Source organism: Ochotona curzoniae, unplaced genomic scaffold, assembly GCF_017591425.1.
Source record: "Ochotona curzoniae isolate NIBS_2020 unplaced genomic scaffold, NIBS_Ocur_1.0 scaffold_3890, whole genome shotgun sequence".
In the NCBI taxonomy this organism is placed as follows: Eukaryota; Metazoa; Chordata; class Mammalia; order Lagomorpha; family Ochotonidae; genus Ochotona; species Ochotona curzoniae.
Window position 1 is genome coordinate 28,869,996 of NW_024467115.1, and position 22,391 is coordinate 28,892,386.

General features: G+C 53.2%; 1 protein-coding gene and 1 long non-coding RNA gene across 4 annotated transcripts; both read right to left on the minus strand.

The window, feature by feature from the left end:
• Positions 1 to 5,805: 5,805 nt before the first annotated feature.
• Positions 5,806 to 13,293, minus strand: LOC121146178 (UL16-binding protein 1-like). Of its 3 annotated transcripts, none has more exons than XM_040965511.1 (6): positions 12,599 to 13,293; positions 10,421 to 10,615; positions 8,245 to 8,505; positions 7,752 to 8,027; positions 7,040 to 7,150; positions 5,806 to 5,907 (listed from the first exon to the last, which is right to left on the minus strand). In XM_040965511.1, exons 2-6 carry the CDS (start codon positions 10,488 to 10,490, stop codon positions 5,834 to 5,836), a joined length of 792 nt encoding a protein of 263 aa, XP_040821445.1. In that variant the 5' UTR covers positions 10,491 to 10,615; positions 12,599 to 13,293; the 3' UTR covers positions 5,806 to 5,833. The 3 variants fall into 3 exon arrangements, with proteins under 3 accessions (XP_040821445.1, XP_040821447.1, XP_040821446.1); XM_040965513.1 differs by having other exon boundaries at positions 10,421 to 10,618; XM_040965512.1 differs by lacking the exon at positions 12,599 to 13,293 and having other exon boundaries at positions 10,421 to 11,194.
• A 249-nt stretch (positions 13,294 to 13,542) lies between these two features.
• LOC121146181 lies at positions 13,543 to 16,899 on the minus strand. Its single transcript, XR_005882155.1, has 2 exons — positions 16,255 to 16,899; positions 13,543 to 13,962 (listed from the first exon to the last, which is right to left on the minus strand). It is a non-coding gene; the product is annotated as an uncharacterized LOC121146181 (long non-coding RNA).
• Between the last annotated feature and the right edge of the window lie 5,492 nt (positions 16,900 to 22,391).

A 22,391-nucleotide genomic window follows, 5' to 3' on the forward strand; every position in this document is an offset into this window, starting at 1 on the left:
AGGCAGTAACTCTTCCTTAGCAAAACTTGTAATCACTAATAATTCTGAGCACCAAATACCAGTCATGCAGAAGCTATGGCTTGGGGCTTGTCCTGCACAAGTAGCTCCAACAGTTGGCCAATGTGTCAACTGGTAATGGAACAGAGTAGATTAGGCACGACTGAGCAAACCTTAGCGCACAAGTAAAACTAGAAACCAGGAGGAAGCAGAGGTCATGCCGAGCTAGGCTCTTGTACCTGCTGGTCTGTGGGAGCCTGGGACGCTAAGCCACAGTGTCTAAGGCAGAGTTCGGGACAGGGGAGGGGCTGAGCCAAGCTGAGTCAGAGCATCCATTGGCAGGCATGTGATCTATGGCTGGGAACAGACCCGGTTGGGGAGCTAAGGGGACAACCCTAGCTGGGCTGAGGTTCCCACCAAGAGGCGTGTGGCCTCGATGGGGGGCTGCGTTCTGATCTGGAAACAGCTGTAGTCTCCCTTGGCACAAGTGTGGACTGGGATTGGATGCACCGAACTGGGCCGGACCCCGACTCCCCCTGGTGTTCTGGAGGACCAGGGCAGATGTGGGATGGACTAGGCAGGGTCTCAAACCCCTACTGAGCCATGTGTGAGCCATACGTGGGTATGGACAAACCATGGCTGGGCTGGAACATCCAATAGCAAGAACCAGATTGGGTTGAAGGCCAGTCAGGAAAAGCCACAGTTCCTGCTATGACAGGAGGTGGACTGAGTAGGGTTGGCTCATGGACTCACTGGTAAGCGTGAAACCTGGCATTGGGAGAGGTTCTGATGGAGGAGCCCGGGCAACTCCTCTGGCAGGACACAGACCCAGCAGGTAAACGCAAGAAACATGATAGGAAACAGCCCAGAAAAGGCCATGGAAAACTACCCACTGGCATACAATTGGCAGACGTGGGGGCAAGACCAGGCTGAATCTGTCCACCTCACGCACTGGCAAATCTAGGCACCAGTGTGGGTCGACCCAGGATCGGTCGCAACAAAGACTAGTGCACATTATGGAATGCCGAGGTGAGGTTGCCTGTACCAGAAGGGACCGCAGCGCCCAACCAGCCTGAGAACGAGAAAGGAAGTGGGCAGAGCTGGCAGGGGAATAAGGGAGGGTTCCTTTGCTGGACAGCTACTTCCGCAGGAGAGCATGGGCTGGGATGGGGGCAGACCAGACTAGGCAGAGCTACCACACCTGTGTGCCACATGTGGACTAGATCAGGGAAAAGCCAGGCTGGGTGGATTATTCCTACTGGTGCAAACAAAATTAAAGTGGGCGAGGTTTGTTTGGGCAGCATCAACTGGAATCTGGGAGTGGGAGAGGCCTGGGAGGGAAATAGTGGGCTCATCCCTCTTGGGTTACCACTTCCACGGGTGGACATAAAACTAAGACAGCGGCTGGGGTGGAATGGGATGTGGGACAGACTGGATTACTGCTACACTTACTGGCAAACCAGGGTAGGGGGTGGGCCTGGTGGGGGTTATTGTGGGTCGCTCCAACCTAGGCTGCAGCTCCCGCTGGTTTATGTGAGGGCCAAGTATGTACTGGGCAGAACCAGGCTGGACTGCAACACCCATTGGTTCCAGTGGAAGTCGGGAGTGAAAACAGAACCAACCCAGGAATTGCAACCACCAGCTGATTGGAGCGATGGACGGTGCCAGGCCCTGTACTTGTTAGCACATACAAGAAGTTTCTTTGGAGATCTTCCTAATCTAAATGCGGGAGTCAGAACCCTAATGAAGAAAAGAGAGAAGACAGAACAGGTCAACCAACCATCTCCGCTATGATGGACTATGTCAATCAGTGGATTTTTCAAAGATCTCATAGTGCTTGGAGTGGCAGTGATTCATAACTGTGGCAATATCAAAACCACTTGAGCAAGAACCTCAGAGCATGCCCTATATCCGGGACCTGGGGAGGGTGGGAAATTGGGTGGGCTTCTCCCTTAAATACCCCCCTTTAAATATGAACCTAACAATATGGAAAACATACTAGTATTATCCACTTTCCTGTAGCCCTTGAACCTTCTTACCCTAATTAACTATGTAAAGAATGTCAAAATAAAATTTATTAATTAAAAAAAAAAAAACAAAGCCACAACTTGATAAACACAATGCGATCCACTCTGACCATTGTAGTTTTTTATGCCTATGCACATTTTGGATAGATTGTTTTTAATAATATTGTATTTGGTCATGATATAGATGCAGGGTACTTTGATGACTATGATAAACACTATGTAGTTGAATATCATTGCAGTGATCACACCTTAACAATGAACTCACAGAAAGGAATGACTGGATCACGCAACTGGGACATTTTACACTCTTCATCTTAAGAATTGCACATTTTATAATCAAAACATTGGGCATGGCAGGCTCTGAGGACCTTATCAGCACAGCCACAGGCCACTGGCCTCTACTCTCTTTGGCCTTAAAATCAGCACTGAAACTGTTGTAGGGTTTTGACCCCAAATACAGCAGCAACCTCAATTCTTGTCTCGCAGGAAAGAAGAATTTGCGTGCGGACACAGTTTCGTTTTAAAGCAAGATTTATTAGAAAAGCTATAAAAGGAGGCTCCGGTCTTAGTGATGGGAGGGAGCTTTGAGACAGAAAGAATCAGTACCTCCTGCCATAGTGGCAGGGGGAAAAGTGGATAAAAAAAACCCGTATTAATGGTGGGCAAAGCATCTTTTAAAGGTTTACTTCGAAGATGATTTTCCATAAACAAGGAGAATTCCTGGCTTCCATGGCGCCTGGCCTTGGGACAAAAGGCCCAGAAAGGTGTCACCAGCCAACTTCCTTGGTCCCTTTCTAATGATAAAGAGACCAGTCTGAGACCCTCCCTGTGGGCAATGGCCAGAGACAGAATGGGGCTGGCACTTCAGGTGGGGAGCTGGTATGTTAATGTCACCGTTGTCTCTTGGGGAAACATGTTCCTGGTATGTTAAAATATGCACTTGTCTCGGGAGAGCTGTGCTCTGGTGAATCCAAGACATGGTGGGGAAAATACCCTTTTATATTTGAGAAAAAAATGATGACTTCGGGACCCAGAAATCCCTAATGCCTACTCCCCAGTCTAACTCCTCTCTCAAAACTGTTGGCAGAATCTCATCCTTCCAGGGACTGTTGGCACAACGACAGAAACAGGGGAATATTTTATATTGACATTCTTACTTTTAGATGTAGAAGTGATTGATCAATAAGTTTGTTCTGATGCCACTCCTACCACATATACATATCTCACCCGCATCTTGCTTAAATATTTACGCATCTGTCCCAAACAAGTAGGAGAGGGAGATCTAGGTTCTGGAATCTTTCATCTGCCTAGCTCACTCCCTACAGGAGTGGTAATGGCGAGGGCTGGGGCAGCTGTTAGTCCTGTCGGGGTCTCCCATGTGGGTGGCAAGGCTCAATGGATTTGAACTTTCACAAGGGGTCAGGGACATGACAGAGCAGCACAGGAGGCTCCCTGGCAACAGGTCAGGAGCCAGGCTGCTTGCCCTGGCCACACCCAGGTCCTGTGGCTGTGTGATCAAGTCACATCTCTGCTGCAGACTCCAAAGCCTCGTCTTTGGTGTGAGGAGTCAGATGGGAGAGTAGGGAGTTAGGGTCTCTGATGAAGTTACATTTAAATACAAAATTGTGCTTCTCCCTGGTAAATTGTCCTTTAAACTGTAAAAATGTAAAAAGGGGGGTTTTCCCCTGTTTCCATACCCTTCTTGGAGCACAGTTCTCCCTCTGGGGAGGGAACAAAGAGACAGAATCAAGATATTGATCTCCATCTCTTAGAGCAAGGAGACTGGGCTCATACCAATCTCATCTCGGGGTCACTCTCAAAGGAATGGTGCCTTGGTTTTCCGCTTCTACTCAGGATTAGAGAAGGAAACCACAGGGTCACCCTTTACTTTCTGGCCCAGGTGGCAGAGCTCACAGCCCGTTGTGAATAAGTTTTTTCTTTCTGCCCTTGGAGTGATTCATGTGAAGCCCCTCCCTTTCCACCATTACTTCAGTCTTTCTTCTCTTGGAGTCCCCTCCTGCTGTTGGGACAGCAGCCTCTTCCCTTTGCTTAAATAAAGCCTGCTTTGCAAACTAGAGTGATCCGAGGATGAAACTTCTTTCCTGTGAGACAAGAAATGAGATTGTGTTGTGCCGCTACTGGCTTCCAGGCAGCTGGATGGATGCACAGTCCCCCAGACAGTGATAATCCCAAGCTGGGAAGCAGGTGAGCTGCGAGTGGCGGGGCTTCCAGACTGCAGCACAGCCAGGCACCACAGGTGGGGGGCAAGCCGGCGAAGGTGGGGTCGGGGTCTCAGCTATTCAAGTCCCAAGTGGCCGCGACCCTGGAACAGTGAACAGCACAGTGGGCACTAGCCAGCAGCAGACCGATGCGCGTGCAGCGCTGCAGGCGTCTCCTCCTCTCTGGGTAGGCCTTGCAGCTCTACAGCCAGGGACGACCTGTGGCTGTCACTGCTTGGAGCAATGGCAAGCCTGCACTGCTGTGGTCATGGTCACTGCGGCTGCTTCTGCCTTCACTTCTGCTGCTACCACCTGCTCCACAGCCACCCCCTTTCTAGGTGACGCTGCGGTCACGGTCACACCCTCGGTGCAGTGGCTGCTGGCGCCATTGCAGCTGACCCGGTGTCAGAGGTCAACAGCAACTTTTATTGTAGCATGCCCAGGACTCCAAAGAAAAGGAAGACCCTGAACCTCCAAACATTAGGGCTTTTATACAAAAATCAGCCAATCACAGGCTTAGTTTTCTTTTTTCTTTTTTTTTTTTTTTTTTAAAGATTTATTTTTATTATTTTTTCATTGGAAAGGCGGATATACAGAGAGGAGAGACAGAGAGGAAGATCTTCCATCCGATGATTCACTCCCCAAGTGAGCGCAACGGGCCGATACTATGCCGATCCGAAGCCAGGAGCCTCTTCCGGGTCTCCCACGCGGGTGCAGGTTCCCAAAGCTTTTTGGGCCGTCCTCGACTGCCTTCCCAGGCCACAAGCAGGGAGCTGGAAGGGAAGCGGGGCTGCCGGGACTAGAACCGGCGCCCATATGGGATCCCGGGCGTGCAAGGCGAGGACTTAACCACTTGCGCCACCGCGCCGGGCCCAGGCTTAGTTTTCAGTATTCTACTTTTGTAAGTGACCTTAACACTATTGGTTAGTTCAAAAGGTAGGTGGGGGCTTTCTATTGGGGTGCTGGGACAAGTGTCCTGTGGGCAGGATAGTCCCCTCAGGGTCCCTGGGCAACTGCCCCTAAATTGCCAGGTCTGGGGTCACAATTCTGAGGAGAACAAGCAAAGCAGAAGTTAGAGAAGCAGGAATACAGCAATTAGCACCGAGCAGGGTGTTTGAACTGTATGTTCTTCAATTGCTGCCTGTCTCACACCAAATTCCCTGCAACTTTTGTCTCTGGCTTTAGCACCAAAAGTGGGAGCTGCAATGGGTGTGGGCCAGTCAGGCAAGGCTGCTGTGCAGTTTCTTGAGAGCTTTCCCTTGCAATCACTCTCCTCCCCACATTTACTCTCTTTTTTTTTTTTTTAAGATTTATTTTATTTTTATTGGAAAGGCGGATATACAGAGAGGAGAGACAGAGAGGAAAATCTTCCGTCCGATGATTCACTCCCCAAGTGAGCGCAATGGCCGATACTATGCCGATCCGAGAACAGGAGCCTCTTCCGGGTCTCCCACGCGGGTGCAGGGTCCCAAAGCCTTGGGCCGTCCTCGACTGCTTTCCCAGACCACAAGCAGGGAGCTGGACGGGAACAGGGGCCGCTGGGATAGAACCGGCACCCATATGGGAACCCGGACGTGCAAGGTGAGGACCTTAACCACTGTGCCACCGTGCCAGGCCCACATTTACTGTCTTTTTGAACTTGTGCAATAATTTGGTCTTCCAGGCTAGAGAAAGAGAGAGAGAGAGAGGAAAATGCATGCTTAGATCAAACCTTACAGCATTTCTCTCTTTCTCCCAAATCCAGCTCTTCCACAGCAAGGTCTCCTTGTCAGTTACCAGGGAAACTAACTCATTTGGCAGGCAGGGTGCACATCCCTACTCAGCCTGATGAGGTTGCAGAAGACAGACGCTCCCCATGTTTCCCATGATAGGACATAAGAGTTCAGGTTCCCTAACGAGGGGGTTGGAGATGGTTGTGTAGGCAGACAGCTTACTATGAGCACAGCCTGGAGCTTCCCAGGGGTTCCCAGGAGTTCCCACATCTTAACAAGTGCTGGATATCCCACAAGAGGAAGCTTTGTATCACATGTAAATTTATAACTGCAACCCACCTGTGAATTGCTAGTCCAGATGGGAAGGACCTTTTTGTAAAAAAGCTAGGCAACAGCCCCAGGTCTCCAGGGCAGAAGTTCTTCCCCAAGCCTGTCCACTTTCCTACTCCAGGGAGTGGACTTTAGCTGACAACAAGCCTTGTTTGTTCATTTTAGCCTTGATGACTCTTGTAGCTTTTGCTGCCAGGGTATCGAGAACCTGGCCACATCCTGCTACAACAGGAATCTAGCATGACCTGAAGCCGTAGGAGCTGGGTTGGCAAAGGCCTACTCTCCTGCTCACCCTGCCATGCACTGGTGATGACATCGCAGTGACACTGACTCATCATGTGGAGCTGCTATGGATGCTGGCTGCCCCATCTGCCCCACACATCCCACGCCCCACTCAGCCTTTATTAAACGGGACTCCTGGCTAACACAGGACTGAACGGGTGAAGCCTTCTTCACACTAATATGCTAGGAGCTAGTTGCTGAAACCAAGCTTGGGAAAGGGTCTCTCTGCCTTTGCCTACACCAGCCTTGCCTGTGACAGCGAGAACTTCTCAGAACTCAGAGGCTGAGCTTGCATATGAATGAATGCTGTTGAGTGACATGTGGTCTGATTTTCCTTGTCTCATTTCTAGACTGAACAGGTGTAGTCCAGGAAATAGGGGGACGCTCAGTGATGTCCCTCTTCCATCACCCTCTTTGCTTCCCTCCCGGTGTAGCTTTCAGTGTACCACGCAGAAGAGATCCCTTTACATACCAGTTAGGATGCAGCAGACAAGGAGAAGGAAGAGAAGGGCCCAGGTGCTGCCATTGATGGTCATGGCCATGTCCTTGGATTGGACTGCTTTTGGGGTCATGGTTGATGGTGCTGAAATGGAAGCAGAAAACTGGAAACCCCTGTCCAGACCCCAAGCCCCAGGAGTTGCCTCCCCTGCACACAGCTGGCACTCTCTTATGTGCTGGGCCGAGGGTAGGAGGGAGGCAGATGGGTCCTGTCCTCAGGGAAACATGTGCCAGAAAGGGAAGCTGGGCTGACCAGGCTGACTGTCCTTCCTGCTGTAGCCAAGAGGAGCAGAGCCTGGGAATGGTGGTGGGGAGGGGCCACAGGAGCTGATGTTGTGGGAATCTGAAGGATCTCAGAGAAACAGCAGCTGAGATGGGGGAAAGGGAAGAGTGTTACAGAATGTCGGGAAACAAAGTGCAGCCACAGTATGGGGGCGGGCAGGAAAGGCAGCGGGAGGGACTGACAGACACATGTACACAGGCCTACACCCTCATGTACACACACACGCATGCACATGCCACAATAACACACACAAAAACACTCACAGATACACACTCACAGTATCTGCACTTTCATGCACACACACGCAGAGCACACTCATGCAGCACACAGCACAACCGCACTCACAGCACACACATCCCAGCCCTAGTGAATACCTCTCCCTCCCAGCCCTCCTCCTAGTTACCTGTGGTTCCCAGCATTTCCTTCCTGGATGGCAAGAAACCCAAAAGCCACTTCTGACAGTCTCCTGCTGAGACTTTCTGCAACAACGTGGTCATGTGCTCATCATTCTCCAAGGCTGTCTTCAGCCATGTGGCTCCAGGATGAAGCTCTGTCCATGTACTGTTGTCTGAGCTGAAGAGCAGGTTTGTCTGTCCATTGAAGCCAAACTGCCAGGACCAGTGTGTTTTCCCACTGCCTTCCTTTTCACAGCGCATCATGCCCTGCAGGGTGGGGACATCTGTCCCCATTGGGAAGAGATGGGCCAACATCAGCCTTGACAAGTTCTTTGTTCCTGTGGTATCCACTGCTTCTGTCCCTCTGGTATTTCCTGGCATGCTCTGTGTTTGGTACCCTGCCCTTATCCCTGGCTAGCAAAAATGTTGCTTTGATCTATACACAATAAAATGCCCATGTTTATAGGCTATGCCCTCCTCAGGGTGCCTTTTCACACTTACCGCTGGTTCGGAAGATCTCTGGCTTAAGGTCCAGCAGCTTGTTCCGAAGTTCCTCAGTCACATCTTTCAGCGTTTCAATCTGATCCTCCCAGGTCTTTGTGCTGTTGAGCTTCCTTCCTAGGAGGCCCAAGGGGTTCACCTTACCACCACAGCGAAAGGAGAGAAACACCATCTGATCCATTTGCCCTTGAATTTCACGCCATGGCTGTTGAGGCTTGGGCTGAGCAGTGATGCTGAAGTTATAGCTCAGACTGTGAGTGTCTGTGAAAGAATAACACAGGTGAGTGTCACCCAGGCACAGGCTCTGTGCCAGCAGGAACATCCTTCTCAAGGGTAAGGGAACTTGAGAGCACTTTCCTGGGCTCACCTCTGCATCTCCTTCTGCCTCTGGAGGATCTTACTCCCCATATTGCCTCACCTCCACTCTGCCCACCAACCCGTGCATGAGCCTGCTAGGGCAGTGCCAGGCGTGGATGGCAGAAAATCTGCTCACATGGATGGCAGGGTGATGGGACAGTGCACGGGGGCTTCCTTGAGGGTGCTGATCACCATGGGACAGGGTTGGGACAGCACAACAGGCAACAGGGCTGATGAGCCCGCACAACATGCACTACAAAACTCACAACTTCCATGGCACATTGCATAGGATGGGAACACAAAACATCCCAGGGTGGAGATAAAATGAAGATTCAGGAAAAGGTCCAGTGCTCTCTGTGCCTCCGGAAGGTGTGGAAGAAGCCTGTTCACCAATGAACAGAGAGGAGCTCCTCCATCATCAGAGGCACAGTCACAGCTCCTGCTCAAGCCTGGGGTTGGGCACTGTGGAAGATGACCCCAACGTGATAATGGAGTGAAAAATCTCAATACAAGGAATGCTAAGTACAGGTGCAGAACTGGGAAGACATCATGATTGCATTTCTGGGAAAGGCACCATGTCTGCCCGGCCCTGTACACAAAGATCTGAGCCTGTGAAATTCAGAGCACGGGGATCCTACAGGCCAGCCAGATGTGCAGACAACCTGGATAGTGCCTGATCTGAATAACGACAAGGTCCACAAAGAGAAAGCACAGGCGGTCAGGAGGCTGATGCAGCCACTCCAACAAGAATGTTGGAATCTCTGTCCCGTTTCCAATTTTGGCCACCCCTCTGAGCCAGACCCCCTAAGCAGAAAAACTAGGCTCTTTTCCAAATGACCCATGGCCCACAGCAAGTGCATAGCTTCCGGTGGCCTTTCCCAGAGGACATAAGACCATCTGCTGGGGGAGCTACATGGCAAAAAGGAAAGTGCAGAAAAGTGGGTGTCTGAGGCAGTGCTGAAGCCTTGGCTTGGGCTGCCCGAATCCCACATCAGAGTGCCTGGGTTGAGACCAGGCTCTGCTACTCATTCTAGCTTTCTGGGAGGCAGCAGGTAGCCATCCATGTGGAAAACCCTACAATACTCCAGGCTCTTGGCTTGAGCCTGCTCCTACCCTGGCCACTGTTGGCCTCTCTCTCTCCCTCTTCTTCCCTCACTCCCCCTGCTTTCCCTCTCCCCTGCCTTTCTCCCTTTCCCTGCCCTCCCTGGGCCTCTCTCATCTTGTTCTTGCTCTGTCTGTCTCCTTGCCCTTGTCTCCATCTCCTTATAACTCTCCCTCCTCTCAGTCTCCCTCTCACTCCTCTCTCCCTCCCTCCTCTTCCCTCACTCTCCTGCTTTCCCTCTCCCCTGCCTTTCTCCCTCTACCTGCCCTCCCCCTTCCTCCCCTCCTCATCCCTTCCCTATTACCAGCTCAGGGCCCTTCTTCCCAACTTTCCCTCCTCTTCCCCTTCCTCTCCTTCTCCCACCTTCTCACTCTCCCCCGTCTGACTCCTTTCCTTTCACCTCCCCCCTTCACCTCTCCTCTCCCTCTAATCTCTCTCCTCTCCCACTCCCTGCTAAGCATCTCTCACCCACCTGCTCTGACCACTGCTCCAGCTGCATGCTCTGCCCCAGGACCTAGGCTGCTCAGGCGCCACCCTGACCTTGGAACAAGACCTGTGGTCCTTGCTGCTTTCACTCCCAGACACTCTGAAGAGAGCTCCCTTCTTCTCCTTTCTGGCTCCCCTGGCTTGCAAAGCTACTGAGCTGGACCCAGAGGGGGCTGAAGACAGGGTTGCACACACAACCAAGGTGAAAATTCCCTTGGGTCATATACTTACCTGCATGTGCCGCAAGGGGAAGAGAGAGCAGAACGCAAAGAAGGAGCTTGATGAATTCCCGAAGCACCATGACTGAGCAGTGCAAGAAGCCGTCCCCTCTTCGCGGCACAAGGAGGAAGAGTGGCTGATCAGCTGCACACCCAAGACTTCTGCAGCTTCCAGGACGGCCCGAGGAAATGCTGCTCTGGAAGGAATCTGCTGTCACAGGAATATTGCATGGAGCTGCAGGTTCATTCTGGTGACGAATATGAGTCTGCTTCCCTTTCCCTGCTCTCCATGGGCCTCTCTCAGAGGCTTCCTGCCCCCTTCCCAAAAGTGCACAAGCTAGTGCAGGTCAGGCTCTCCCTGGCCCCCGCAGGTGGTTACAAGCAACAGGACCTTCCTGCACCCCAACACCCTGGACTCAACTCTGCAGACGACAGGCTCCCGTCTACCTTGCAGTCATCCTGTAGGACAGGAGCAGGGCTCAGTTCACATTCCCTAGTCCAGGAGCAGGGCTGTTGGGGTCAGAAGCCACAGTACCCCTTGGACTCTCCTCACAGGACCCGAGGAAGAGACCATCCACATCACACAGCCTGGGGAAGCAGCAGAAAATGACCCAAAGCCTTGGGATCCTATATGCTTACAGGAGACCCGGAAGCTTCTGGCTCCTGATTTAGACTCAACTCAGCTCCAGAGATTGCTGCACATGGGGAGTGAACCAGCAGACAGATGTTTCTCTTTGTCCCTCATTCTTTTATGGGTCTTCCTTTCCAATAAAAGTGGATGCTTCTTTGTTTTATTGTTATTTTTTTTAAAAAAGCTGAATTAATGATGCAACTGGGTGTGGTGCAGTGGCCTAGGAACACAAGTCCCTGTCTTGCATGCGCCAGGATAACATATGGGCACCGGATCTAATCCTGACAACCCTACTTCTCATTCAGCTCCCTGATTGTGGAGGACGGCCCAAAGCCTTGGGACCCCATGCCCCTGTGGGAGACCTGGAGGAAGTTCCTGGCTCCTGGCTTCAGATCAGCGCAGCACAGGCTGTTGCAGCCACTTGGGGAGTGAGTCATCAGAGGGAAGCTTTTCCTCTCTGTCTCTCCTCCTGTCTGAATTTGCAATAAAAATAAATAAATAAACATTTAAGGAAAACAAATAGTGAGACTCATAATAAGTGAATAACCATAGTGTTATTTTCCTTGTAACTTGATGCTGTCCTCAGTATTTCCTCCAGAGGAGTGTGGATTTAGGGATCACGGTGTAGAGAAGGAAAGCCATACACAGTGGTTCACACTCTTAGTCAGCATTACAAAAAAAAAAAAAAATGCTTTAAAACATGGTGTGTGTTGGGGGGTGCTGGCTGCTCACTGTCAGAATTGGCTAATCCTGCTTATGGCCTGAGAGAGTAATGGAAGATGCCTCGAAATTTATATCCTCCTTTTCACTCTGTAGATTCTGCCACAGAGTGAGTCCATCCCCCTTCCAGCGTTGAGGCGGGGAGCCCATCTCGGGTCCTGTGGGGAGGGTGCGGGGAAGGTGTGGGGAGGCTGCGGGGAGCCCGTCCTGCTCCAGCGGGGAACGGCGGTAAGCCCGTGCCGAGTCGTGGCAACTGTGCCCTGTCGCGGTAAGCCTGTGCCTTTTCCGGCGGAAAGCAGCGGTAAGCTCGGGCCGAGTCGCGGTAACTCTGTGTCCTATTGCGGTAAGTGCGTGCCGCGTCCGGTGCAAAGCAGCCGTAAGCCCCTGCCGTGTCTGGCGGGGAGCAGCGGTAAGCACTTGCCCTGTCGCGGTAAACCCTTGCCCTGTCGCGGTAAGCACTTGCCCTGTCGCGGTAAGCCCTTGCCCTGTTGCGGTAAACCCGTGCAGTGTCGCGGTAAGCCCGTGCTGTGTCGGGCTAGGAGCAGCGGTAAGCCCGTGCCGACCGGTAAACTGTCCGTGTCCCGGTAAGCCTGTGCGTGTCCCGGGAAGCGACGGGGAGCCGCTCACCAGTTGGGCGGGAAAGTGGCAGGGAGCGGCGTGGAGCCCCCCAGTGCACTGTGGAGTTGTAGCTTAAAATAGAAAACAAACAAACAAAAACCCTCCAAAAACTAAACTGCCCTTCTTAAAACTTTGAGCCCTTCCCAGCTCATTCTGCCTGTAAGTCTCATCCCAGCACTTGACCCCTCCGCTTGCACTGATTCCAGCTCCTGCCCAACTCACCAGCGCAGACAGGAGGGCAGCCGTAGATCGGGGTCTTCCAGGCACAACCGCTCACTCCTAGCTGCTCTCGGCCAACACCGCTGCTGCTCGCCGTGCGGAGCCGCTTCCGAGTCGCAGGCAGCTGCAGGGAGGCCGACGGCGAACTGGACAGGACGGGGAATCCGGCAGGCAGGCAGAGAGCAGAAGTGAACTCTCTGGTGCGCTGCCCGGTGATATTTATATGTCGGGCTTACGGTGGTGAGAAGTGATACTTCCTTTCTAGACATGCTAACCGCAAACACAACCGCGGGCACGATTAACCACAAATACGATTTGCCTCTCGAGATCCGTTTCGGATTACTAACCCCATAGGAAATATTGGCCAGAGTCAAGAGCCCGAGAGAACAGGGGCCGGCTCACTACAATACCATTTCTGGCATCCATGTCGGTAGAGTAAACCGAAGGGAGCCTAGACCTGAGCAAGGAGCCCAGGCAGACCGGGCACGGCTCACCACGGAGACATCCTGTCTCAGTATACTCACACGGAAAGAGGCATGCCTAGGTGCCTGCAACCCGTGTAAACCCGGGCACGGCTCACAACAAATACGAATTTTCGGACCGGTATCGGTATACTCAAGGAAAGCGAGCCCAAAGCCCGGCGCCCTGGCAGACCAGGGAACGGCTCACCATGGAGCTTCCCGGATCATTATACTCACCCGAAGGGAGCATTGGCTGGAGTCCGGTGCCAGGGTAGACCCTGGAAAGACTCACCACGGAGACTTCCTCTCTAGGCAACTCACTCGGAAGGGAGCATGCGCTGCTGCTCGCTGCCCGGGCAGAACTGGGACAGTTCACAACAAATACGATTTTTCAGATCGGTATCGGTATACTCAAGGAAAGCGAGCCCAAAGCCCGGAGCCTGGCAGACCTGGGAACGGCTCACCATGGAGCTTCCCGGATCATTATACTCACCTCAAGGAAGCATTGGCTGGAGAAAGGAGCCTGGATATATTCGCGCGAGGCTCAGCACGGAGACTTCATTTTTCGCATCTCAGCAGAAGGGTGCATCCACCAGTGCCCGCTACCCGGGCTGACCCGGGCACAGCTCACCACAGAGACTTCCTATCTCTGCATACTCACTAGAAAGGGTCATGCCTAGGTGCCTGCAACCCGTGTAAACCCGGGCACGGCTCACAACAAATACGATTTTTCAGATCGGTATCGGTATACTCGGATCGTTATACTCACTCAGAAGTGAGCATTGGCTGGAGAAAGGAGTCTGTGCAGATTCGCGCAGGGCTCACCTCCGAGACTTCCTCTCTGGGCATTCTCACTCTGAACGGAGCAGGCGCCGGTGCTCGCAGCCCGGACAACACCGGGGCCGGCTCACAACAAATACGATTTTTAGGATCGGTATCGATATACTCAAGGAAAGCGAGCCCAAAGCCCGGCGCCCTGGCAGACTGGGCACGGCTCACCACGGAGACTTCCTCTCTCAGCATACTCACTCGGAAGGGAGCTTGCGCAGAGCCCGCAGCCCGGGCAGCACCGGCGCCGGCTCACAACAAATACGATTTTTCGGATCGGTATCGGTATAGTCAACGGAAGGAAGCATTCACCGGAGAATGAAGGCCAGGCAGACCGGGCAAGGTTCACCACAGAGACCTCCTCTGTCTGCATACTCACTTGGAAAGGGGCATGCCTAGGTGCCTGCAACCCGTGTAAACCCGGGCACGGCTCACAACAAATACGATTTTTCGGATCGGTATCGGTATAGTCAACGGAAGGAAGCATTTACCGGAGCATGGAGCCCAGGCCAACCGGGCATGGCTCACCACGGAGACTTCCTCTCTCGGCATACTCACTCGAAAGGGAGCATGCGCCGGTGCCCGCAGCCCTGGCAGCACCGGGGCCGGCTCACAACAAATACGATTTTTCGGATCGGTATCGGTATAGTCCACGGAAAACGAACCCAAAACCCGACGCCCTGGCAGACCAGGCGCGGCTCACCACAGGGACTTCGTCTCTCGGCATACTCACTAGAAAGGGTCATGCCTAGGTGCCTGCAACCCGTGTAAACCCGGGCACGGCTCACAACAAATACGATTTTTCAGATCGGTATCGGTATACTCAAGGAAAGCGAGCCCAAAGCCCGGCGCCCTGGCAGACCTGGGAACGGCTCACCATGGAGCTTCCCGGATCATTATATTCACCCCAAGGAAGCATTGGCTGGAGAAAGGAGCCTGGATATATTCGAGCGCGGCTCAGCACGGAGACTTCATTTTTGGCATACTGAGCAGAGTGTTGCATGCACCAGTGCCCTCCACCCGGGCTAATCCGGGCGCGGCTCACCACAGAGACTTCCTCTCTCAGCATACTCACTCGGAAGGGAGCATGCGCCGGTGCCCGCAGCTCTGGCAGCACCGGGGCCGGCTCACAACAAATACGATTTTTCGGATCGGTATCGGTATAGTCAACGGGAGGAAGCTTTGACCGGAACATGGAGCCCAGGCAGACCGGGCATGGCTCACCACCAAGACTTCCTCTCTCAGCATACTCACTCGGAAGGGAGCTTGCTCAGAGCCCGCAACACGGGCAGCACCGGGGCCGGCTCACAACAAATACGATTTTTCGGATCGGTATCGGTATAGTCAACGGAAGGAAGCATTGACCAGAGAATGAAGGCCAGGCAGACCGGGCAAGGTTCACCACTCACTTGGAAAGGGGCATGCCTAGGTGCCTGCAACCCGTGTAAACCCGGGCACGGCTCACAACAAATGCGAATTTTCGGATCGGTATCGGTACATCCAAGGAAAGCGAGCACAAAGCCCGGCGCCCTGGCAGACCGGCACGGCTCACCACGGAGACTTCCTCTCTCGGCATACTCACTCGGAAGGGAGCAGGCGCCGGGGCCCGCAGCCTAGACAGCAGCGGAGCCGGCTCACAACAAATATGATTTTTCGGATCTGTATCGGTATAGTCCACGGAAAACGAACCCAAAACCCGACGCCCTTGCAGACCAGGCGCGGCTCACCACAGGGACTGCCTCTCTCTGCATACTCACTAGAAAGGGGCATGCCTAGGTGCCTGCAACCCGTGTAAACCCGGGCACGACTCACAACAAATACGATTTTTCGGATCGGTATCGGTATACTCGGATCGGTATCGGTATACTCGGATCGTTATACTCACTCAGAAGTGAGCATTGGGTGGAGAAAGGAGTCTGTGCAGATTCGGGCAGGGCTCACCTCCGAGACTTCCTCTCAGGGCATTCTCACTGGGAAGGGAGCATGCGCCGGTGCTCGCAGCCCGGACAACAGCAGGGCGGCTCACAACAAATACGATTTTTCGGATCGGTATCGGTATACTCAAGGAAAGCGAACCCAAAGCCCGGCGCCCTGGCAGACCGGGCACGGCTCACCACGGAGACTTCCTCTCTCGGCATACTCACTCGGAAGGGAGCATGCGCCGGGGCCCGCAGCCCTGGCAGCACCGGGGCCGGCTCACAACAAATACGATTTTTCAGATCGGTATCGGTATAGTCCACGGAAAACGAACCCAAAACCCGACGCCCTTGCAGACCAGGCGCGGCTCACCACAGGGACTGCCTCTCTCGGCATACTCACTAGAAAGGGGCCTGCCTAGGTGCCTGCAACCCGTGTAAACCCGGGCACGACTCACAACAAATACGATTTTTCAGATCGGTATCGGTATACTCAAGGAAAGCGAGCCCAAAGCCCGGCGCCCTGGCAGACCTGGGAACGGCTCACCATGGAGCTTCCCGGATCATTATATTCACCCCAAGGAAGCATTGGCTGGAGAAAGGAGCCTGGATATATTCGAGCGCGGCTCAGCACGGAGACTTCATTTTTGGCATACTGAGCAGAGTGTTACATGCACCAGTGCCCTCCACCCGGGCTAATCCGGGCGCGGCTCACCACAGAGACTTCCTCTCTCAGCATACTCACTCGGAAGGGAGCATGCGCCGGTGCCCGCAGCTCTGGCAGCACCGGGGCCGGCTCACAACAAATACGATTTTTCGGATCGGTATCGGTATAGTCCACGGAAAACGAACCCAAAACCCGACGCCCTGGCAGACCAGGCGCGGCTCACCACAGGGACTTCCTCTCTCGGCATACTCACTAGAAAGGGGCATGCCTAGGTGCCTGCAACCCGTGTAAACCCGGGCACGGCTCACAACAAATGCGATTTTTCGAATTGGTATCGGTATACTCGGATCGGTATCGGTATACTCGGATCGTTATACTCACTCAGAAGTGAGCATTGGCTGGAGAAAGGAGTCTGTGCAGATTCGCGCAGGGCTCACCTCCGAGACCTCCTCACTTGGCATACTCACTCGGAAGGGAGCAGGCGCCGGTGCTCGCAGCCCGGACAACACCGGGGCCGGCTCACAACAAATACGATTTTTCGGATCGGTATCGGTATAGTCAACGGGAGGAAGCTTTGACCGGAACATGGAGCCCAGGCAGACCAGGCAAGGCTCACCACCAAGACTTCCTCTCTCAGCATACTCACTCGGAAGGGAGCTTGCGCAGAGCCCGCAACACGGGCAGCACCGGGGCCGGCTCACAACAAATACGATTTTTCGGATCGGTATCGGTATAGTCAACGGAAGGAAGCATTGACCGGAGAATGAAGGCCAGGCAGACCGGGCAAGGTTCACCACAGAGACCTCCTCTGTCTGCATACTCACTTGGAAAGGGGCATGCCTAGGTGCCTGCAACCCGTGTAAACCCGGGCACGGCTCACAACAAATACGATTTTTCAGATCGGTATCGGTACATCGAAGGAAAGCGAGCACAAAGCCCGGCGCCCTGGCAGACCGGGCACGGCTCACCACGGAGACTTCCTCTCTCGGCATACTCACTCGGAAGGGAGCATGCGCCGGGGCCGCAGCCTGGACAGCAGCGGAGCCGGCTCACAACAAAAGGATTTTTCGGATCTGTATCGGTATAGTCCACGGAAAATGAACCCAAAACCCGACGCCCTTGCAGACCAGGCGCGGCTCACCACAGGGACTGCCTCTCTCGGCATACTCACTAGAAAGGGGCATGCCTAGGTACCTGCAACCCGTGTAAACCCGGGCACGACTCACAACAAATACGAATTTTCGGATCGGTATCGGTATACTCGGATCGGTATCGGTATACTCGGATCGTTATACTCACTCAGAAGTGAGCATTGGGTGGAGAAAGGAGTCTGTGCAGATTCGCGCAGGGCTCACCTCCGAGACTTCCTCTCTGGGCATTCTCACTGGGAAGGGAGCATGCGCCTGTGCTCGCAGCCCGGACAACAGCAGGGCGGCTCACAACAAATACGATTTTTCGGATCGGTATCGGTATACTCAAGGAAAGCGAACCCAAAGCCCGGCGCCCTGGCAGACCGGGCACGGCTCACCACGGAGACTTCCTCTCTCGGCATACTCACTCGGAAGGGAGCATGCGCCGGTGCCCGCAGCCCTGGCAGCACCGGGGCCGGCTCACAACAAATACGATTTTTCGGATCGGTATCGGTATACTCAAAGAAAGCGAACCCAAAGCCCGGCGCCCTGGCAGACCGGCACGGCTCACCACGGAGACTTCCTCTCTCGGCATACTCACTCGGAAGGGAGCATGCGCCGGGGCCCGCAGCCCTGGCAGCACCGGGGCCGGCTCACAACAAATACGATTTTTCGGATCGGTATCGGTATACTCGGATCGGTATCGGTATACTCGGATCGTTATACTCACTCAGAAGTGAGCATTGGGTGGAGAAAGGAGTCTGTGCAGATTCGCGCAGGGCTCACCTCCGAGACTTCCTCTCTAGGCATTCTCACTCCGAAGGGAGCATGCGCCGCTCCAGGCAGCCCGGGCAGCACCGGCGCCGGCTCACAACAAATACGATTTTTCGGATCGGTATCGGTATAGTCAACGGAAGGAAGCATTGACCGGAGTATGGAGCGCAGGTGGACCAGGCAAGGCTCACTACAGTGACTTCCTGTCTCTGTACAGTCACTCGGAAAGGGGCATGCCTAGGTGCCTGCAACCCGTGTAAACCCGGGCACGACTCACAACAAATATGATTTTTCGGATCGGTTTCTGTATAGTCAACGGAAGGAAGCATGACTGGATCATTGAGCCCAGGCAGACCGGGCTTGGCTCACCACAGAGACTTCCTCTCTGGACGTACTCACTGGGAAGGGAGCACACGCTGGTGTCCGCAGCCTGGGCAGATATGAGGACACTTCACAACAAATACGACTTCTCAGGTTGGTATCGGTATAGTCAACGGAAGGGGTAGTGGCCTGATCAAGGAGGCCAGGGAGAGCCGGGCATGGCTAACTATGGAAACTGTGTCTCTGCCTACTTACTCAGGGAGCAACCGCAGGAGCCTGGTGACAGGGTATACCTGGACAAGTGTCACCACAGAGATTTCCCATGCGGCATACTCACTGGGAAGGGAGCTTTGGGTGGAGAAAGGAGCCTGGGTGGACTCGCGCGGCTCACCACGGAGACTTCCTTTTTGGCATGCTCAGTAGACTGTTGCTTCCACCAGTGCCCTCCACCCGGGCTGACCAGGGCGCGGCTCACCACAGAGACTTCCTTTTTGGCATGCTCAGTAGACTGTTGCTTCCACCAGTGCCCTCCACCCGGGCTGACCAGGGCGCGGCTCACCACAGAGACTTCCTCTCTCGGCATAGTCACTTCGAAGGGAGCATGCGCCGGTGCCCGCTGCCCGGGCAGAACTGGGATGGCTCACAACAAATACTGTTTCTCAGATTGGTATTGGTATACTCAACGGAAGGGAGAGCAAAGTCCGGATCCCAGGCAGACCTGGGAACAGCTCACCATGGGGCTTCCTGGATCATTATACTCACCTGAAAGGGAGCATGCCTCTGAACCTGGACTTTGGGCAGGTCCGCGGATGACTCACTATGGAGACTTCCTTTTTGGGCACATTCACTCCGAAGGGAGCATTGGCTGGAGCACGGAGCCTGGGCAGACCCGGCAAGGTTCACAACGAAGATGATTTCCCAAATCGGTATGGTATACTCAACAGAAGCGAGCATTGACAGGTCAATGAGCCCAGGCTGACCCGGGCATGGCTAACCATGGAGACTGTGTCTCTCTGCATACTTACTCCCTGGGAAGGAAGCATCCTCAGGAGCCTGGTGATAGGGCAAACCCGGGCATGGCTCACCACGTAGACTTACCTCTCAGGCATACTTACCCCAAGGGCGCATGTTCAGGTCCCTGCAGCCTAGGCACACCCAGGGACAGCTTACATACTCACCCCATGGGAGCATGTTCCTGTGCTCGCAGCCTTGGAGGACCAAGGGACAGCTTACCATAAAGATGATTTCCAGTATAGGTATACTCACCCCGAAGGGAGCATTGGCCAGAGCCCGGTGCCAGTGCAGACCCAGGGATACCCTCAGCACAGATCATTTCTCCGATTGGTGTCTGTATACTCACCAGGAAGGGAGCATTCGCTGGAGACAGGTGCCAGGGTAGACCTGGGGACGGCTCACCATGGAGCTTCCCCGAGCATTATTCTCACCCTAAAAGAGAATGCGTCTGAGCCCGGACAGGGGCTGGCCCGTGGATGGCTCACCATGGAGACCTCTCTGCTAGGTATACTCACCCAAAGGAGGCATATGCTGGAGGCCTGAACCCGGAAGCTAGGCAAGCCCAGGGACAGCTCCACCACAGAGACTTCCCTGCTCCTTATATTCATGCTGAAGGGCACATTCCCTGAAGCCCGGGCATGCCCTCGGACGGCTCACCACGTGCACGAGGTGGCTGAAGTCATGGATCCATGCACGAAGAAGCCCTGTCCTGACACCCATCTGAGACCCATCTACAGTGGTAGGCCGCAGGAAGTTTCAATCTCCATGGCCATGGTTGCGCCCTTCCCCAATCGCATCCACCACTCAATGAGGGTGGTGGGTGTCACAGAGACTTCCCCCCTTGGTGTACTTACCCCAAGGGAGCAGCCTCTGGAACCCAGGCAGGCCCGGGGACAGCTCACCATATGCACGTGATGGCTGAAGTCTGTGGGCGTAGATGCCCAGTCCTCAGACCCACCTGCAGCCTGGTGGGTAGTTTTGTATTTTAATGATCTTTGAAAGGCTGATTAGGGCTCAAAGGGTCAAGGACTACAGGAAAGTTGGTAAGAACATGGTTTCCACATTCTCTTTTTTTCCTTCCTGTATCTGGGTGAAGGGGAGAGACAAAGGGAGAAGCCACACTCACCCTCCCACCCATCCCAGGATCCCCGATGTGGGGCACTGGGCACTGTTCAAGTGGTTTGATAGTCTCACTGTTCCAAACATGATGATTTTTCTTCAGAATCCACTGGCTGACATAGTCCACCTTAGAATATCCTTTTGCCAAGATTTTCACTGCCAACACATGGCTGGGGTAGTTGATTGATTTGGTCTGTCCATTGTCCTCTGTTGTAGTAGCAGGTGTCTTCTGCAGGTTCTGATGATCTGCCATATCCTCCATGTGCATCTGGATATGCTGTCCACTGCTATTTCTGAACCTCTGAGGAGGCTCAGCTTTGACACATGCACTCCATGGTCAGATCATGGAACTTGCACTTCTCTTCATGGTTGGGGTCTGGGATCAGCAGTTCAGTTGGAGGGATCCTCAAAGAAACTTCGTCTGAGGTGATCCTAGGCCTGATTCTTGTGTGTGCTTGCCAGTACAGGGTCCAGCAGTCTGTTGCCCCATTCAGCTTATGCATATGCTGGTGGTTGCAAATGCTGGATCAGTTCTGTTTGCAGCCCTGTCTTCCATGTGAACCAATGGGTGTTGTAGTCCTGCCTGATCCTGCCAGCACACACTCAGCCCTCACTCAAATTAGTGGGAGCTGCAGCCTAGTTGGAGTGACTTGCAGTAACCCCCACGAGGCCCGTCTCCTGTACTGGTTTCCGTGCTTGCCACTGGACAGCAGACTGGACTAGTCTGTCCCACATTCCATTCAGCTCTCATATATGCCAATGGTATTGAAGTTTGGCTCAACCCAGCCAGCCCCACTTTCCAGCCCACACCCCTGCTGATGGGTGCCACTCTCTGTCTAGCCACCACTGCCCCAGTCCTGGTTTTCATGTTCTCCAGTGGGAGTGGTAACTCAAGAGGGAAGTGCCTACTATTTCCCTGCTGGGCCCACTCCTGGATCATGCACTCTCCAGGTGGTTCTGCAGTTTAACTTGACAGAACTTGAAGGAAATGTGATATCCCTATAGGAAAGTGTATAGATCTTAAACAAGCTTGATTGATTTTCATCTTGATAAAACTAAAAATGGAACTAATTGCATCATTAGCTGTAAGGTTACAGTTGGTTACACAAGAACTCCAGTATTCTGACTTAATTTTCAATATTTGTTTTGTTTCTTTGTGATGTTTATATGAATGGAATCATGCAACAATATTCTTTTGTGTCTGGTATTTTCCTTCTGTCTCTAAAATAATACATAATCTTTGTGAGTCATAGATCTTATCAATGATAGCCATTCACATTTTGTGTAGTAGTTTTTCTTTTTTACCATTTTATTTATTATTTTTTTATTAGATTTTTGACAATCTTTACATAGTTAATTGGGGTAAAAAGGTTCAAGGGCTATAGGAAAGTGGGTAAGACTATTATTTCCATATTGTTTCCTTCATGTTTAAAGGGGGGATTAAGGGAGAAGGCCCACCCAATTTCCTACCATCCCCAGGTCCCGCATGTAGGGTATGCGCCGAGGTTCTTGCTCTAGTGGTTTTGATAGTTCACCAGTTATAAATAGCTGCCAGTCTTGCCACTT